Source organism: Cuculus canorus, chromosome 3 (assembly GCF_017976375.1).
Source record: "Cuculus canorus isolate bCucCan1 chromosome 3, bCucCan1.pri, whole genome shotgun sequence".
Taxonomy (NCBI): Eukaryota; Metazoa; Chordata; class Aves; order Cuculiformes; family Cuculidae; genus Cuculus; species Cuculus canorus.
The window spans coordinates 103,671,104-103,691,597 of NC_071403.1; the positions used below are offsets into that span (position 1 = coordinate 103,671,104).

At 40.1% G+C, this 20,494-nt stretch overlaps 1 protein-coding gene across 1 annotated transcript in view; it reads right to left on the reverse strand.

Moving 5' to 3' along the window:
• Positions 1–1,299: 1,299 nt before the first annotated feature.
• The window catches only part of MOCS1 (molybdenum cofactor synthesis 1), a 29,970-nt gene continuing 10,775 nt past the window's right edge, over positions 1,300–20,494 (reverse strand). The window contains 9 exon segments of the mRNA XM_054062120.1: positions 1,300–3,793; positions 3,795–4,659; positions 8,696–8,743; positions 9,777–9,897; positions 10,703–10,813; positions 11,476–11,588; positions 11,826–11,937; positions 13,215–13,276; positions 18,138–18,302. Coding sequence (XP_053918095.1) covers positions 3,691–3,793; positions 3,795–4,659; positions 8,696–8,743; positions 9,777–9,897; positions 10,703–10,813; positions 11,476–11,588; positions 11,826–11,937; positions 13,215–13,276; positions 18,138–18,302 — 1,700 coding nt within the window. The 3' untranslated portion in view covers positions 1,300–3,690.

Genomic DNA, 20,494 nt, shown 5'->3' on the forward strand with positions numbered 1-20,494 from the left:
TTGGAAAGAGGTCCTTTCCTAAGCTGCATCTTCCCTCTATGCTCTATTCTTATTCACCCAGCATTTTCTGAAAGCACCGCTCTCTTTGACAGAGATTTCATCCCTTTAAGAATACTTAGTGACTAACTTCTGCTGGCTTCTCCTTTCTATGCCACATCCCATTTTTTCCAGGGCAGTCTGAGGGTGGGGTAACTAGCCTCAGGATGTGGCCATGAAGGAAAGACAAGGCTGAGCTACCGCAAAAGACGCAAGTTGGATTAGCAGTAAACAGACAATAACACACAAATGGGACATTAGCGGGGACAAGTGAGAGTTCCTAGCAGGCAAAAGCTGTACTGCACATGCATTGTGAGGGCTGCAACAATCTGCGATATTTCCTTTGCACTCATTCTGTTTGGTATGCAGAATTAGTGGTACGACTTGTGCACTTATGGCACCCTTCAGGACGAGGTGATGGGCTTGGTGGTTTATACTGTTTCTTTTGGTTGCCTTTAAAAACCTGGTTACAAATTAAGAAATGGCTCCTAGAAAACGGATATAAAACTTTCTGCTATTGTCCCAGGATCAGCAGCATTTGGAGGCTGTACCTGGAGTAAGCTGTACTGTACATGTACTTCTGGCAGTACAGCTTCTGTCTCTGCCCTCTTGCAGAACACATGCACTATCCTGGGGCTCCTGGCTTCCTGTGGAGCTGCAGCATTTGGCGGGTTACAGTGAACAGCTCAATTGACTAAACTTCCTCAGGTAGGAACAGATCTTCTTGACAGTAGAAGCGGTGAGAGCTTTCCTAAAAGCAGACGTATTAGAAGGGAAATTCTCTTAGACTTATCCATTATTCAGGAGGGACAGACTTCTATACAGGCACTTCCCCCAGACCTCAGTTTCAGCACGTGGTCACTTGGACTAAGAGGGAGAGCCATGGAAGACCCCGGTTCCTTACAGTACTCTGCCACACAAAGCAGTGCTTGCTGTTATACACATCAATTGACTCAGGCATGTGCAAAAGCTGGGATAATGATGAGATATGATAAGTATTGATGCTAAACCTATAGGATTACTCAGTTTAAGAACAGCCAGATAAAGATGACTTTCATTCAACAACAACAAATAATAAATAATAGATTCCTTACAGTAATAAGTTATTATGACTGATCCCTTGCTAACTGCCAATTAATCATTGCATCTTATAAAGTGTATTGTTGCTTGTCCCAAGTTAACTGTTCCTAGAAGCTTATGGATTAAAACACAGATGTTCATTTGAATGAATAAAAAGGGTATTCAAAGTAACGCAAAACATACTCAATTACAAGTAGTATTTATTAAAAATGCAGTGGACAAAAAAAAGGTAAGCCTTCAAAAAGTAGTCATTTCATCAACATATGTTACACCATTGCCCACCCATCACCACTAAAACATACAGTGCTATCAGCTCAATTCTATTGCAAAATGTTCTGTTGAGTCATGCTTGGTTCATTAACTATAAATGTGCATAGTTTCAGGACTTGATAATGTAACATGAGCAAAAAATGGCATCAAAATCTGCTTGCTCAACACTTCCGGACACACTCAACCCAAGAAGTAGTGAAATGTGCGTAAAAAAGTAGTAAGATGTGCATTGCATTCATGTATGTGCTCTCTAGTCCTTTGTAGGGTCTTGAGTTCTTTGTGTGAGCTTTACGGCACAACAAACTTCTCAGAAGCCAAAAAATCATATGCTCCAAAGCATCATTTTATTACTACTGCGTATACCTAGTTTCCTTCTAGTTTTAAAATATTTAGAGACAGGGTAAAGGCAGGGAGGGCAGGATGTGTTGCACATGGTGCAGGGGGTCAAGTACTTAGCAGGTTACACATAGGCTTCTTTTTCCTGGCTATTTGTTTCCACACTGAGCTAGGGAAACATTTGCAGTATTGGTACAGCACCTCCACAGCTGAAAAAGGTCTCTCATATCTGCAGAGCCAGCTGGCATTAGTGGTCAGTACAGCTGAACAAGGTACACTTCTGGGAAGGTGCAGGAGTGCCCCTACTGTTAACTTCCAGACAGATCAATGATAACAATGGAACTGAGACTATAACACTGAACGTAGGTGTACAAATGTTTATGGAATTTGGGCACTGACCTTTCCAGCCTCCTTCCCCTTTCAGCTGTAGCTGCTATGTCAGTCATTGTATGTATCTTATCTCACAGTGACAACGAATAAAGAATTAAATGAATTCACTTTCAGTGGAAATAGTGCCTTCTGTGGCAAGTAGTGTATGAGATTTGCAAAGGATAAGCAAAGACATTTGTGGTAAAACCTCTTACTTCCTCGTGTTAGACCTGTGCTTACTTTAAGTGAGCAGGATGTGCGTCACATTATGGTGTGTGCTTCACTGCTGCTCACAGTGATTTAACCTTATTTCATGAGAAGCAGATATTTGCGAAGTTTAAGATGCTTTTTCAGTAGCTTCTTTGACCTTATTAGAGCTGTCTTCAACTCTGTGCGTATGGAGAGGGAGCACCCTGAATCACATACAACTTCACATTAGCCATAAGCACTAGAAAACAAGTAAACCAAAGTTGAAAATACCCTGTTTACAGCATTTAAATTAACATTTCAAAAGGATCCACCAATAGTAACAAAATAATATCAAGTAATTTCTTATCTAGGGTAGTCAAATATCAAAGCTATTTAATGCTATATGACAGTGGCTACTGTACATTTCTGGGGACACTGAAGTGCTCTGAGGCCAGCAGTCTTCATGAAAACAAATTAGAGAAACATGCAAAACACACTGGCTGAGGCAACAGTAACTACTTAACTCTTCAAAATGGCTACTAGTCTTAAAGTTTGTTTCATCTGTCAGTACTATGCAGGTTGCTGGTTACTAGGAGTTGCACTAAAGGACTGAAAACCAGTAGTCTTCCGGGGTTTGGTGTGTTATCCATTTCTAAAGTCAGGCAGAACAGATGCCTACTTCCGTGCATTGCATAATTAAGCCCTTAAGCATGCAGACACAAGGCCTCAATGTATTCAAGTTCTAAGGTCAAAATGCTAGAACATGCTTCTAACATTCCGAAATCAGATCAGCAAAATAATTCTTTCAAATCCAGCCATCCTCTGTTTCTACATCATGTTTTACAGAGCACTTGGCAGCTGCCATCTTTTGAAACAGGTATGTGGATATATTCCCACTTGCAGGCAAAAGAAGCAGTAGCAATGCAAAGGGACAGAGGCTGCCCCTCTGACCCTGGCTGTTCCAGTTGCAATCTCAGCCTGTGAACCTTACTATAGAGCAATGTTCTTCTGTCACCTTCTAAATTCAACTAAGAGGGTGAGGCAGGCAGAGAGACAGATGCAATTCTGAAATCTTAATCCTTGACTTAAAAATAGTTGCCAAGTAACTTCACTTTCAGCACTTGCTTCATTTCTAGAGCTCACAGTTCATGGTGTGATAACAGTGGTATGAAAGTTTCACAGCAGGAAGAGAAGAATAAACCAACCAAACTTCTGTGGTATAACTAGGAAACTTTGCTCAAGCTCATGCTGAGGCCACTGAAATGAAGGTATTAGCAGAGTGGAGACACCCATCCTCTAGAAAACACACATGGTTATCAACAGGGATAAGTGGCTCCACCATACACCCAGCAGTAAGCTGACAGGCTAAGGCAGAACTGGAGTTGCAGCGTTGTTGAAGGGTACGTTTGCTCATGTCTCCAAGACTGCTATCTGAGCAAAAGGAGTTCCATAAGAGGCTAAACAAGAACAGTGGTAGCCTGGAGGGCTGTAGGTGTCTGGATATGATTTAGACCCTTGAGAAATCCCCCCTCTGCCCACCTGTCTTACTAAGCAACTTCACCTCTTCAATGACAATGTCATGAGTAACTGCTTTGCACATGTCATACACAGTCAGGGCAGCCAGGCTAGCAGCTGTCAGGGCTTCCATCTCCACACCTGTCCTTCCCCAGGTCTGACAGGAGCTGTGAATCACCACTGCGTATCTGGCCTCATCCAGGCTCAGAGACACTTCAACATGGTTGAGGGGGATGTTGTGACACAAGGGGATCAACTGGCTAGTCAGCTTGGCTCCTTGAATTCCTGCAATTTGGGCTACTGCCAGCACATCCCCTTTTTTCACCTGGTTCTGCCTCACCATCCCAAATGCCTTCTTACCCAAGCGGACCACAGCAGCAGCAACAGCGCTTCTTCTTGAATCTGGTTTCCCTCCAACATCTACCATTGTGGCCCGTCCTTCCTCATCAGTGTGAGTCAAGTTGTCAGAGGAACGAGATACCTCGGTGCAAGATCCTGAACCCTTGGTACAGAATTCAGATCCTGAACTTGCCTCTTTGGACTGACAGTCCACAGAAACTTGGCTAACAGGAGAAGCCTCAAGGCACTTTGTGTCAAATGTGGAGGTTGGGTCCTTCTGGAAGACACAGCAGCCTCTGAGCTGAGTTTGCAGAATTCCAGTCATCATGTGCCACTGTTGCTTTGGGTCAGATCCTGGCAGGAAAAGCTGTCCTGTAAGCTTATTTTTCATTAATGCTTTTCCCATTTTCCTGGGTAAACTTGCTTTCAAAGTCAGCCAATGGCTAAGTGTGTGGCCCCACAGTTTCGAATTTGGGGGATTCTGTAGGGCATCTTGGCAGAGTGGGCACGACATCAATACAGGTTCTGTTGGGGGAAGAAAAAATAAAAGTAACATGAGAACACAACTTACTAACTGGAAAGCTAAGCTAAGTCTGCAGAGAACCCTGTCAGAGAACTGTTTAGAACTTTCTGTATTGCAAACATCTACTTTTCTTCTCAAGCTCTGTCTCTTCTCTCTCATCAGTTCCCTGTATTTGCTGGTTTGTTGTTATAAACCCCATGACTAAAAATATTTGTTTCAAGGCCCCTGACAAGAAGAAACAACTTGCTTTCAGAATGTATCAACGTTTATTGAGAAAGAGCAGCCAGAAAACCAAGTCACAGAATCTCAGCATATATTTGACACTGTCCTAGCACTAGTCATATTTTGAAAGCCTGGTGGGGTTTATTAGGAAATTCTTGCACTCAGATTGTCAGCTCTGCCTTTCCAACCACCTTTTTCCCAGCACAGGCAGCTGCATTTCCTGCTTTCATCTTCTCCTGCAGGGAAGGGTCATTATCAGCATTTGAGGGACCAGATGCACTGCATCTGCTACTGGACTGTCTGCAAGCTCAGAGGGTGGGTCTTGGATGGCAACTTCTCTTATTATTGCCAGCTCTTACCATGTTAATGACAGTGGAAGTTTAAGCAGTGGAAAAACCATGCTCTCCTCGCTGACAGACAGATTTTAAATCTAGTCAGAAGTATGTTCCAAGCAGAGCTGGCAGAGAGGTAGTAAGCTCTCCTGCCCCTTTTCACCATTTAATCCCTTGGTTTTGGCATTTGCACAGGGCTAAATGACAAGTGCCAAGCAGAAGAAGTCTTTTTCACATAAAAGTGGTTTGTTCTGCAAGTAAAAAGAAAACATATAGCATAGAGGTAAGTGGCTAAGCCACTTACTTTAATAGCCTCATTGATAAGCATGTTTCTCTTTTTCTGGAGCTCCCATTCTCTTTACTCTGAGAAACTTGGAAATAAGTTTTGTTCAATAACTTTCTTTGGTAGGTCTGGTATTCAGGGACTCTCTTACTCATGAGTATTTTCAGACCACCCTCAGGCAAAACAAAGCAGCTTCCAGGCCTCTCTGCACCTTACTGAACTACTTCTCCTGCCCTGACCTACAGGTATTACCTTGGACTGCCCACATGTAAACAAGAGACACTGTGAGGACAATCCATTGGTTGTGCCTCCCTGTCATCTGTTTTAAAAAAACAAGCCAACCATTCTCTTCCTTGCTGGTGCCAGCCTCTGCCAGAACAAGACTGATGCACTTAATACAACTTTTTCATCCAGAGTACCCTCCAAACATTGATCTGAAAGTGCCCATTACTGAAGCTTGAATCAACCACATATTTAATTACATCATTTAAAAAATCATTGCAATAATCTAAATTCAGGCAACGGTCCTTTGGGATCAACAGCTGATAGCCTATCCACTAAAATTAAGATTTCTGCAAGTGTAGTGGTAATGTGTTTACCCTCAGAGGAAGGGGATTAAATTGACATAAATGCTTTGAATGCAACATAACTCTGCTGTATAAGAACACAGAAAACTATACTATTTCTTCTTTCTTTCCTTCTCGTTATACAGCAAGGTCTAACCTGAGTATTCCTTTTAAAATCTAGGAACTGAGAAGTTCTGGATTCCTAGATTAGCTTTAAAGCTGACGCTGAATCCCTAGCAAGGTGTATCACCTTCAGGACAAGCTGGACTGCAAAGGCAGACAAATACTTCCACACGATAAATACTCATGGGTGGGAGCAGGGAAGAGAAGTAACTGTTAGCTTAAGTAGAGATGCATGTGAAAAGACAGCAACAGACAGTAATGCATGCAAGCATCTTTGCAGTTCCTAACAATGTATGTGTATTTAGCCATCTCCATATTCACCCAAGTTGCTCATATACCTACAATAAAATAAATAATGTTTTTCTACAGCACTGTACATAACACAACTGAAACCATCTGACAAACTGCATCTCCTTATATTCTCTTACTGCACCTGAAGTTTAATTGTGTTAGCTTCCCACCAGCACAGTCTCAAGGGGGAAAAGAAGGCAGGAGATACTTAAATAAAGGATGAAATCCCCATAGCCAAAGTGAACCTATGAAGAGAATAACGTGCCAAAAGGAGTATTTTGATTAAGGGAAATAAGATAGAAACCATATAGCAAAGGATCAGACAACAGCAGCATGGCAAAGAAGCCAGGTTTGGCTTACTGGGACTAGCAAACACAATTAGTGATTTCTGCAGCAATCATTAAGTTTCATTAAATTAATTCCACATACCTCCCACACCACCAACGGTTTGCATGCCAGTATTATCTGAGTTTGTAAGTAATTCAAAACACAATCAGGAAATCTCCTAATGATTCCCCACATGACACAGTTGGATACTCTCCACTCATCTCCAGTTTCTCCACTGATGCAGTGACTGCCAGCACTTAGTCTCGAAGGGACATGGCACAGCTAGATGGAGGGCCTGGACAGGCTGCCCTCTTTTACTGCATATGTCAGACAGTATTAACCACTTGCCAAAAGGAAACTTGATGGGTCTGACCTGTAGACATCCAAACATTTCCATGAATGCTAACTTTGGAGTGTGGGGATTCTTTCAAAGGCATCTTGAAAAATTATGTAGGTCCCAGTGAGCTGTCAGGAGTTTACTATGGTAATTTTAGTCTTAGAAAGAAAAAAAAAAAAAAAAAAAAAAACAAACAAAAAAAAAACCCAGAAAAATTCTTCCTCATGCAGCAAGTCAATGGTCAATGCACACTTTAAACAAAGTTTCCCCTTTCCCTGGAATACAGTGCAGCAGTGGGCAAATACAGAAGAGCAAAAGCAAATTGATTGCACCCAATTCTGTTCACTTTAAAATTCAACAGGGAAAATGACGACCCTTTCAAGGCAGGCATCAAGTGAAAAATATTTCCAGTGAAAATCTATGTTAAAAGACCTCCATCGATCCTACTTCCTAATAAAGGCAATCAAAGCACAAGCACTTATATCACCTGTAGCAAAGACCTGCACGTTAATGCATGTTACCTTCCTCAGGGGTACCTGTTTTAAGCTGCACAGCAGCTAACCTGCTCCAGAGCATCAGTGGAAGGATGAGATTTTGCATTTGAAACATATGTTCATCTCTTCTACCCTTGCTGCATTTTTTCTCCCCTTTTTCATAAGCAACAACAGAAAAATTTCCAATTAATCTCACAATGCTAACTCTTGCAAGCATTTCTTAAGCTTAAGGAAGAGAAAAGGTATTTGGGAAGATAGCTACCTGACAAAACAGGGAAACATAGGCACAGAAGAGTTTTAAATCACACTGAAGCAGATGTGAAAAATCAGTAAGAGAACACCAACAGTGCCACATCGCTCATGAACAAAGCTTCAAGCACAGCAGAAAGTTAGCAAACATCTTCAATAGACACAAGGAGACGAAAGGCTCCTGGTCTATAAGGCCGGTCAAATACCAGCTACTCTAGATTTCATGGTTATGTTCTGAGACTCTGCAGCACTAAGAGGACGTTTCAAAAGAATGAAGCCCCAAGTTTCAGTTTCTGAAGTAAAAAAGAAGTGAGATGGAAAAAAATCGCATTTCTGTCAGGTTAGTGACTATATATTATAAATTAAATTAAATTTCTTAATCCAGGGACAAAAATCCATCCTGCATCCTTTATATTTATACAGTAATCTGGTCAATTTCATAGAACTCACCCTAAACTGCTGTGTAAGTTACTATATTATTCTTGTTCAGTACAAATTGAAGCTGAGAGGAAATAAGATAGGAAAGATAATGAAACTTTTGGAAAATATGATAAACTTTCAAAATTAGAGAAAACAAAACAATGTTGTTAATCAGAAGACTGGATAAGGCTTGGTAGGGGACATTAAACCTTTTCTCCTCTTCCACTTCAGCATGTTACCCACAACTGCTTTTTAAGAAACCCATTTCTTTGTGTAAACCTAAGCCACAACCAAACACAAGTTAAGACTTAAAAGCTCAATCCACTCTTCTCCCCCAAATACAAAACCCAAACAAAATCACTGTATGTTTATTACGTACTGATTTGTCACCCACCAATCAGGATCATTGGCCGATTTTTCATCTGGGAAATGTTAAACATGCCTAGAAATAAAATAAAAAACACATAAAATCTAAGAAGCTAGGATTTTTAAGTCAGTTGTGCATCTGTTTTATATATTTAGTTTTCTGTGCTTCACAGTGCAAACTTCATGCTAGGAAAACCAAAGCTCAATAAAGACCAAGGGAGCTGGAGGAGGAGGAATCTAGCATTGTAATATTTAAAACCATAGCTGCTGCAGTCTCCACGCATCCAGCTGCTATGTATCTAACTCTGTAGAACCCTTTCTTAGAAAGCTTTCCATAATCTGAAAGAATCTGCAAGAGAACAAAGAGGCCAAAGCATATTTTTAGTGTAAAGGGGACTATTCCATGTTCACAAAGCCATTTCATGTGCAAGAGGTCGGCATTCCCAGCTGCAGCCAGATTACAAAAATAAGGTTAGGTTCAGATGTGACTGAAATACAGTTTATATCAATATAAATTCAAAAAAGACTAATACAGCCCAAGGATATGACTACATCAATCATGGACCTCGTGTCATGACCTTATTTAGAGCACTAGATGAGTGACTACAAATTTCTGCATATTCAAAAAGAGATCTGTCAGTTCTAGAAATGTGTGAATGCATTAGTTTGACTGACAGCTCAATTTAGATTTAATACTTATTTTACAGCAAATTAATTTCAAGAAAAAAGGGATCCGGTACCACTCCATCAATTTTTGCTTAGCTTTATGCTTTACTGTTGTTATTGTGAGCAGTGGTATCTGCATCTCTTTGAAGACAAAAGTCAGTCTGAAAGACTTCTAGATGGTCTGGATTCTAGCTTACATGGAAGGTTAAAAGATTCAAAACAGACATCCAGATTTTGGAGTTAACTGCAGGACTGGTATGTTACCAGCTTTCTACCGGACAATACTCTTATCAAATGAGAAAGTTCTTCCCTTAGCTAACACAGCTGCATTCAAAAAGTTTCTCCTACTTTCTTTCTCCTGGCAAGTCAATCCATTCCACAGCAGCACCAGGACACTGTTTTCCCTAGTCACTGCAGTTATTTCTCAGGTACCACAAACATACCAGCATGCTGTTTCTTTTTCCTGCCCACTGCTGCTCCAATGATTTGAACCAACTCTTCCTCTGATGCACCTGAGCGTAGGTGATCTCTCAAGGACACTTCTGAATTCCCAAAAAGGCACACCTGCAGCCAACCCAAGGAAACAAAAGAGGAGAAATGAGAAAGAATAAAAATAGCGTTTTACAAGTATTTCATACCTCAGAGTAAAAGGTTTTGAAGAGGCCTATCCTATTGAAAAAAGAGAACATTTATGGAGATTGTTTTCTTTATCTCTTCTTGCATACACACAGAGAGAGCCTGGGACCTTTATGTAACCTTAAACTCATTAGGCCTTCAGGCTTCCTTGGTCATCTGACACTACACAGCAGCACAGCTGTTGTCAGTATCAGGTGACAATACCCAAGTGCCAATTTTTAATTGAAAACTTTAATTTTCCCCCAGCAACTGCCAGCTTCAACGTGGCAGGAAATGGTTGTCCCTCCCCTTTCTACAGCTGTTAAACAAAGATACAGGCTTCCCTTGAAGGAGAAGAGTTGCAAGAAGATGTTTGGTGAAACAAGACAGGATCCTTGTGGAACACAAAAGCCAAGCCCTCACAGCTGCTTGGCTGTTTTTTCAATGGGAAATCATCTGCTTGTCATATGTTAAAGATGATTTTGAATCAAAATGTTTATATTTAATGGCCTTACAACCATGTTTTACAACAACTGAAGTTAACTATGTTATCAAAACAGAGAAACCAAAAAAAAGAGTAATGTAGTATTTCCCTAACAGCACCACAAGATTGCATAAGAATACAATACAGGACAGATAAACGGGAATTAGCTGGTAATAAATGTGTCTTTCCATCCCAGCTACTTTTAAGGGAAGAATTTCAACACTACTTTCACTGCATGAGAGGCACAGAGAATCCTATCCCAGTACTAACCTTTAGGTTCCCGTCTGCTGTTATCCTCAGCCGATTGCAGGATCCGCAGAAGTGCTCAGACATGGAGGTGATAAAGCTGATTTGTCCCTGGAAATGCGGCACCTTGTAACTCTAAAGAAATGCAGAGGATAAAAAAAAAAAGATTAAACTATTAGACCCCTTATTTTTACAGCTCCACTTTCCCGAAGACCAGAAGACATTTCAACACAGATTTTCTTCAGTTCTAAGGTCACATGAGAGACAAAGTGCAAAGTCAGCTTTGTCAGGAATTCCAGACTATTCTGTTTCTGGAAATTCACAAACTTGTTAAATGTTTGCTCTTGTAGTTATCAACTGACAGGTGATGCCAGAAGCATGTCTTACTCAGGCAGCCAGGAGCCATAGACTCATGAGGGCTAGAAATCCTCTCAGTGACGCTGCACACTTTAAAGCAGTGCTGTTATTTCACTGAACAACTGTTTCATCAGGCTTGCTGATGTGCAGTCATAGACAGACACAGACTGACAAAAGTTTCAAAAGCTGCAAACACAGGACACAAGCCTGCCATTCTTTATATCTGACTAAGGCACTGGTAAACGCAGTGAAGAGATTATGACCAGTGTTTAGTAAGAGTGAAATAACGTGCAGACAGCTTAACCAAAATCCCAGAGTTCCTACATTAAGTATTTTTTCAATTTGCTTGTCAAATATAAATACTAAACTTGGGAGAATTTGCGGATTTAGGGAAGGGACAGAATGGGGACACATTTCACATGTTCTTTGTCTATCCTCACCTTGGCTGTACTGGAAGTTTCACAGGGCAATTTCTCCAATTCAGGCCATTGCTGTTTAATGGTATCAAGCATTTCTTTGTAGCTCACCATCTTCTTGAAATTCCATTTATTGCCTAGAATTAACAAGACCAGCATAACTAATCCTGCTACTAATTCTTCTCCAGCTTATCAAGGGAAGACAGAAAAGCCACAAATGATACAACACACAATTTCAGGCAATTCCTAATTCCCAAAAAGAGCTCACCAAAACTTCCGGAGGCAAGCCCACACGGTGAATAACCACCAACCAGATACGCCTATGTCCAAGGTACACTCTGTGCCATGAAGACTCTCAAAGCAGCACTGCTTACCATCAAAGGGCATGTATTCTATGAACCGCACATCAAGGGGCAGATCTTTTGTGAAATCCACAAAAGCCAGCAGTTCATCTTCATTGAAACCTCGCATCACCACACAGTTTACCTGCAGGAAAAGCAGACATCCAAAACTAGTGAGCAGAGTACGACTTTCTTCCCTCTTACACCAGGTTTCATAGTACTTGCAGAAGGCAAGCTAAATAGAAAGAAAACATTTTTTGAAAGAAAAGATGAAGAGGTCAGGATTGAATGATAAAAATAACCACTGCTACCAAACTTGCCTGTAAGATCTGGCATCTTACCTAACTGAAGTTGCCTTGCTAAATAGAACACTAATAAAAGCTAGGTAACAAAGACACTGTCTTACACATCTAAGGTACGGCAGTTTTTACTGTCTAAAATAATAGTTCCACTCTCCAGCCCTACCTCACATGGCTTCTGTAAAAGTACTGTCACACTACCTTCCATAGTGTTCTTTATGACAGATCATAGACAAATTCCCCAGATCAGGAAGTGTTCATAGCACACTCCATAGACTACAGATGGCTACCTCTGCCTTCCTCCACAAAGAGGTTAAAACTGAGTTTTCTGCGTGTTCCTCAGGAATAACACTTACATTGGAGCCTCAGGTCCTCTGTGCTTTATCTGAAGAATAGATAGCTGTGCAGTTGCTAAAACACTCTGTTAGCAAGGCAGGCTTGTATGTCTGAGCATCATACATCACAATTTTTAACATCTTCCAGGAAAGCCTAAAACCTAGTTTAACTCCAAGTGTTTTTCATAGCTCTATAGCCTAAACCACTTACCTGTAATAGATCTTCCAAAACACTGGTGAAACTGAAGGGAATCACAGCTGCAAAGCTGCAAACAGCTGAGTTAGGCTGAAGTTTCATGTTACAGCTAAGTTGGTCTATCTGCACCCCCAAATCAGGACTCTCTTTCCCTTTCTGTCACATTGGCACTCACCAGTCTGCTGTAAGCAGCTGAGGGAGATAAATCAGGAGAAAATTAATGCCTTTCTACGGGGTATTTTTCTGCCTGTTAACTCCCTGGGCCAACTTCATAGCTGGGTCAGACAAGTGCCAATTCAAGAGGGGTACAAAGAGGCAGGTACAGGTACTATTCCGTAGCCTGTGCCTAGGCAATCGGTAGGTTATGTGGCAGTAGGAAGCTCTACCCCTCAGCTGCGCAAGGTGATTACGTGAATTTCTCCCAGTATCCCTTGATGTGATCTTCAGTCTGCTAAAATTTTTCTTCAGTTTTACCAAAAGTTATTCACAGTGGGGGGAGGGGATAAGAAATTCCTCATCAGGTGAGCTGTATCTTTTATCACAATTTATGGTAAAACACAACAGTTCCAGAGTACATAAACACTGACTTTACCTTAACAGGACGGTAGCCAAGTTCAGTGGCTTTGTGAATTCCTTCCATTACCTTGTGAAAACCTAAGATATAAAAAGAATAAGAATTTGTCTTGTTCAAAAACAGAATGAAAAAGGTTTTTAAGTATAAGATAAAAAGATGACAAATAAAACCTAATATGATTCAGTAGACAGGGCTGCAAGTAAGAGGAGCTGAAAGTAAGGAGAATTAAATTCCACACAACACAAGTCCCCCGCCAAAGGCTGCCAGTGTTACTGTGGTCGAGTCACCAACATCAATTTTTTAACTGGTATTTGGACAGTCAAAAATACTGGTATGCTTTTCTGCATCTTTGGACATCCATCTATCACTAGCATATGATTCTCCACTGCCCCACACGTCAGCTTCGCCTTGTGCTATATTCTTCAAGGCAGTGGAAAGTATTTGTGAACTGTCTTCAGATGCAATTAAGAAAGAATAATAAATTAATGTTTATTTGATAATAATACCACATGTGTCTTCCCCTAAAACTGCAGAATCTCAGTGTTTTGAGTAAGATGGCAATATTGCTAAGTGAATTTTAAAAGAATCTTTCTAAAGTGTGTGTGGAGGGGAGTGGGGTTAGAAAGAAACAAAAGCTTCTTGATTGCCTGTTCATGCCTGGCTACAAATGTAATTGGCTTTCCAAAGCTCCCAACTATCCATTAGTTTGAAGATCACAGCCAGTATTTTATAGGATCATAACTCCTATGACTAAAAATGTGAATTTGGTGAGCAAAACACAAAGATTAGAACATTTAAGAAAGGAATTCAGTTGGCCATCGACCCTTGAAAACAAATGACAGATGTCAAAAACTGTACTGACTTCAAGGAACGAAGTACCCAACCTCATTTGCCATTTAGTGTGGCCTACATTTGTTGGTTGCTCCCAGAAACAGACATACAGTTAATTTAGGACAAGTATCTTCACCCTTGCATGAACCTCTTACATTTGCAATTAAAATAAAGCAACAATGCAACTTTGGGATTACAAAGGCCCTTGGGAAAGCCTCTTAATCATCTCGTTCAAACCATATCTCCTGCCAACTTTAAACAAATTTAACACTTTTCATGAATATAACAATTTTAGATTTGCTTCATTATTCCTTCCTTGCCACACTTACCAGAGTTGCAGAGTCTTACCAGAGTCTTCTATTGCAGAGAAACAAGGCAATAGAAGCAAGAAAGAGGCAGCTAGTTACTGAGCTGCAAGTGTGCTCAACTGCTAGCATGGTCTTTATGACTGTCTCTCCTATTCTGTCAGGTACTAGACTAAGTTTCTTTTCTGTTCTGCACAGTGAACTCAGGTATGAGACACCAAACACTGCATGAGACTAAGCTCCTTCTTCCAAAGCTGAAGTCTTCAACAGAAAATTCTTTACATATGTTAGCAAAAGGGCAGTATATTCCAGAAGTTTGTGCTGTCTAACTCTGTACTGTTCCTAGTCCTACGTTTTTCTGTGTAGGTCCATCACCTGCCTCTCCCTCTTATCTACTGGAAACTCAGATTCTCTAGTGAAGAGATTATACTTCTATTAATCTTTAGGTGCTTTATCAGAAATAAGCAATATTTCAATACTGAGTATTGGATGCATTCAAAATCATAAGAATAAAGAAGCAACATTAAACTTTCACTTAAGTGCTTTGGTAAAGGCATTATAAAGAACAGACGCAGGAAAATTAGCAGAAGATGCTAACTGTTCTATAAGCCAGTCCTCATGCTAGTCTTGAATACTAAAAGAGAGGTGAAAAGCAACGAGAAGAGTGAATTAACTCTTTCAAGCAACTGTTAAAAGTTATGACTTTTGACCCTTCTCCTTCACCCCCTATTTGTTCTGCGTATGCCCAGGAAGTTTGCAGCACTGGTGGTAGCTTTCAGTCCCATTAAGCAAGCTGCAGGCTGAACGTGACAACAGGCAATGATACGCTGCTGCAAGCACATCCCAGAGGCATAAGTGGGATTAAAAAGCTCTGCAACAGCTCAGAAAATGTTATGAAGTACTTCAGGACTGCAGAAAGGTGAAACTGAACTTAACTAAGAAGGCCAGGAAACAATCACTAGCAAGAGGCAGATCAAATACTCCACGTTTGAATACTCACAAGCTTGGTCTCCTTTTGGTGTAGAGGTATGGAACAAGATTACAGCTTGCAAGGATCTAACTTAGTGTTGTGCCCAGTTCTGCCTTCACCTCCTGCCACACTAGCATGAGTGCAGCTTAGAACTATAAAAAAAATCTCTACAAACAAAAAAGCACAAGCTATTCTGATTAACAACTATGAGCTTGTTTCTCCTGAAAGATTTGGGGCTCCAGCTGATTATTTATCACAAAAAAATCTGTAAATATATTTTATATTTTGATGTTTATGTTGTCCCTATCTTCTTTGGAAAGCTGTTAGGAGTTAATTTGTATTGCCATCCTTAGCGAAATATCCCTTCTAGATCAAAATTTTTGGTAATGGAACAACAAAAAGAATAAAAATCAAAACACTTCAAAACATTAGAGCAGAAGTGAATACTACACATCATTCTGTGAGAAAATATTGCCAGGGCTCAGAGTTTCTCTGAGAGTGTGTTTGACATTTCAAAATGACAACCCTCTTCCTCTTCCATTCAATGAAAACTTTCAATATTTTAATCAATTTACATTTCTTCTGAAATCATAAATTTAGCCAACTTTAAAACAAAGAACCATCCTAAACAATCCTATGGGGAACAACATCTCCCAACATTTAATTCTCACATGAAGAAAGGCTTCAAGTCCATGTTTAATGATTCAATTATAGTGCAATAATATATTATTTTCCTTGTACCAGACAAAAAAGAGGAGACAGGTTAGACTGGCTACCTGCAGGAAAGTATTTTTCATTTGTTCATCCCTTAGAATGAAGTAGATGGGTAGAAGTAGAAATATTATGGTCCACTAATGCTTTCATACATCAGTGAAATTTCTGATCATCTCACAGTCATTCCCTCTATCTCAGCCATCTGGGAATGCAGGCATAATGCAGGTCACCTGCACCGAAGATACAAAATTCCAGCCTTTTCTTAAAACCCTAAAATGAATTTCCAGAGAAGCATAAATATTGATTCCAAGTTTCTCAAGTTCCTGGTTAGCTTGATAATCGGATGCCACTTTTACTTTCCAAAGAAGTTGCCAGCCTGTAATAATCTAAGACCAGGAATCCCTCTCACCTTAACAGAGCTATATCTTGTCGCCTCTGGAACTGCCACAGGAGACAGGGAAGCACAGTAGGGCAGGCACTTTATTCTCTGCTCATTCCATACTTGGAAATCTCCTATTAAATAAAAAACCCTCAAAACCAATAAAAAAGTATTTGTACATAATTTCAGTCCTTAACAAAAGAAAACCTTAGTTTAGTGTTACTACTTTTACCTGATGTCCACTCAAAAAAATTCTGTATCATTTGGATACTTAGTTCTCCTTAAAAATACTGAGTCATATAAACTTCCCTGTTCATTTTTTTGTGCTGTTCAGCTGAGCAGTTTCTCTCTTTGTGGTTTAAGATCTTTTTTTTAAAAGGGAGAAAAGCGGAAGAAAAAAATTTTATAAATAAAAATTACCCTCATTCTCCAATAACTTTCAGTTTACTTGATAAGCAGCACATTCCTAACAGCTTCCAATTAGATATGAAGACCCTCGGCCATATAATTCAGGAGGCTAGAGAATCAGGATCGCCCATTCAGTAGCGCAGGAAGGGGTTATTTCCAGTGAATGTCACAAACCAGGTAATGTTCAAATGCAGAGTGCAGAAGAAAAGAGCATAGTCAACACCTATTTGTGATTAGATACTCCCAGATACTTCTCTGGGAGCCAACTGTGCCACGACACAATCAGATTAATGCAATAGCCTATGCTGGAAGACAATGCTTCAGTCAGTTTTATGACAGGAACAAATTTCTGCACCATCATGTAGAAACCTGAAGAAGTGCTCACAGAGAGACTGTAGACAAGGACACCCTTCTACACCTGCCACCAGAACTTTGATTTGATAGCAGAGTGATTCAAACGTTGAAATTACTTCTTACAGCAGCCCAGATTTTTACATACCATGCTCTAAATTTATCTTACATTGTTGCACCATCTAGTGGCTACTTAGACATTTTGTCTGCATTCAAAGTTGACAAACTGCCAAAGTTAAATGACTGGATAGGAATAGAATGATGGAACATCAAATCAGTTTTAGGTTGGAAGGAAGCCCAGCCATGAAGCTGAACTTCATGATGAACTTTAGTATTCATCTAAACAACATTCTATAACACTGGGAATATCCAAGCAGTTTTGAAACTTTGCTTGGAATTACTAGCTCAATCGGAGAGAAGTTATAAAGCTAGCACCCCTCCTCAAATGACCTCAGGCATGGTTTATGTTTATTCCTATTAAAAAGAGGTGGAAGTAGGAAACACCACTAATCAGAAGAGACCACTGGTAGCATGCCCCAAACAGCTTCCAGAAACTGCTGCTACTCGTGACAAGAAGTTCAGTTGTTGTGGCATCTTAGTCCCCATCCACTATAGCACAAACATCTGGGTTTTGAACAGTATTAAAGAACAGCACGAGACCAACACAATATTTGGAAAGTCCTCTTGATATCCATGAATAAATAACCAGTTACTGGAAGCTGTAGTCAGAGTCCCTCTGACTGTGGTGAGCTGAGCATCATCTACTCCACCAGCTCCAACTAAAAGGGCTCTACCTGCCTAACGGTTGTAGAAAGAAGGAAAGAGAATCACTATCAAATAAGCTAGTATAGACTACTTTTCCTAGCCTCAGAAGGCTAGCAACTTTCTTCCCTCCCAAAGTAATGGACTGTGAAGGACATACCAAGAAAGTCACAACATTACTGCAAGCACTAATACAACTGCTTTAGAATATAAGCCTGTACCTTTCCTTCGGACAATGAACTCAAATTTGGCCGGGACCAAAGTATCTAGGCTGATGTTAATAGCATTCAGTCCTGCCTCCTTCAGTCGGGGCAGCAATCTGGCTAAATTGATCCCGTTGGTTGTTACAGCAATGGTTTTCAGCCCTTCTAGCTTGTGCAGTTGACCTAGGAAAACAAAAAGAAAACTTTAAAGGAAGTAATTCAACTGTAAGTTACACAGAAAACCCAGAATAAGATCTGTGAAACAAAACAAAAAATATCACTGAGGGTATGAGAAAAACAAACACTTCAGTGCTTTGGCCTTCTTCCAGCTGTGCTGGTTTAAGAGATCCATTTTAGCACAAATTCATTTCAAATGGCATGAAAGACAGTAGTTTATTGCAAGCAAAATTCACTATAAAGAACATTGAAAATACACACTTGCTCTGTTCTCCACTTCCTACAGTGTAGAGCTACTTTATTGTTGGAAGAAGTCCTCTGATTTTGTTTATGATTTTTTCCTCAATCTAGTGTTGCAAACTGAATTCTGTCTTGTGCAATAGTAATATAAGCAGCAAGCCATACCTTTCACACCTGACACCTGAACTAGCTGTGTTTATCTAGCAACATTTATCCTACTATGCTTTATGAATAAACAGTTCTAACCCAGAGGTAGCTGCCAGCAGCAGTGACTATAAACTGCTGAAAACAGTACCATATATACTCCTAACTAAACAGAAAATGGCCAACATATTAGAGCATTACAGAGAACCCAAGGCAACAAAACACTTGCACTTGACAACTGAAGAATTTCCATTACCAAAAGCAGTAGCCCAGTTAACTGAGGAGGGCTTACGCAAGACACTAAAAATTGGCTAACAAAATAAAACCACATAGGAAACAGTTAATGTCATGAGGTTAAGATTTAGAAAACAGCTGCCTCCTCATAAACCAAATGCAGAAATCCTCAGCATACCACATCTCCAGAGGATAGGCTTTTGAACCTCCAATTATCAGTACAATAACAAATAGGAAAAAGCCCTCATAAACTCCTTGCAGAAGGAGAGCCAAGGCAAAGTAAGTTTCTTTTATTTTCCCTCCTCCCTTCTTCCATAGCCTCTACCCTAATTAATTGAGAAATATTTGAAGAATCCCTTCTCTTGAGGCAGCTTTAATTACATTACAAATATTTCATAGTCCCTTCTCCTCCCTCCGCACCGCCCCCCCCCCCCACTTTTACCTCTACTTGTTCATGTTGATTAGGGCTTATGCTTTATCTCATTTCCCAGCTACTCTCAAAATATTCACCCAAAGCTGGGCCCAAAACTCTGGAATGGGACAAGCTGGGTCACACCAGAGATACTGAATTCTACAGCAGCAGCATTTTGCAGTATGATTAAGAGCTGCGTAAAGACATTTGGAACCTAAGGTTGTAATGAAAGAGCAATCTTTAATAAGTACTAGATTTCTCTGGCATTCATCTCTGAAAATTCTCCCCACTGATCAGGAATAGCCTTTTCCTAGAGGATGAGTAGTATTGGCCCAAGTTTGCCAAAGGCTATTTAACACCAGCTACCATTAGCAGCCTAGTCTTTGTGAGAGCATAGGATAGACACTGCAGCCAGAGGATAGCGCAGGAACACAACTGCTTTTATTAAAATTTACAGCCTCAGAATGCACAAAATGCTCAACCTCGTAAAAACAGAGAAAAAAAAAGACTCTCTGTCCAACAGGCTTCATTGCTAGAAGCGTAAAATGCATAAATGTGTTGAATAAAACCAAAGCCATGCTGCAGCCTAAACCAGAAAAATTTAAAAAGTAGCACCAGCTGATTACTCCAGTTAGTGCAGGCAGCAGCTGTTAACAATGCATCTTCTTCATCATCAAATAGGACAGTGCATATAAGATGAGGCACTGGAAATATACTAATACACGGAACCACCTGTAATAACAAATAGAAGTAAATTCTCAGAGACAGAGACTTAACATTAATACCAAGAAGTTAAAAAGAACCAGTTAGTACACTCTACCTTATTTGTGCAAGCTAAGAAGTGGAATATTTGCAGTTGCTTGGTTCCTTGGCTTGTCGACCTTTAAATTCAAAAGGGATTAAAGAGATTTCATAACTCTGTACTCGTTTTGTACTGGTATCAAGTCTGTTTGATGACCTTTGGTCACCACTTCAGCAACAATCAGCACAAGCAAAGGCAAATGATAAAACCATCAAGTAAAAAAGGAAACAGACAGATGCTATAATCCAATAGGATAAAGCTAAAAGCTTATATGTCAGGCTTAAGCCATCAAACAAACCCTTTTAAATTTACTTTTTCTTTTAGGATCAGGAGCATCTTCTAAAACAGAGAAATTTTTTACATGTT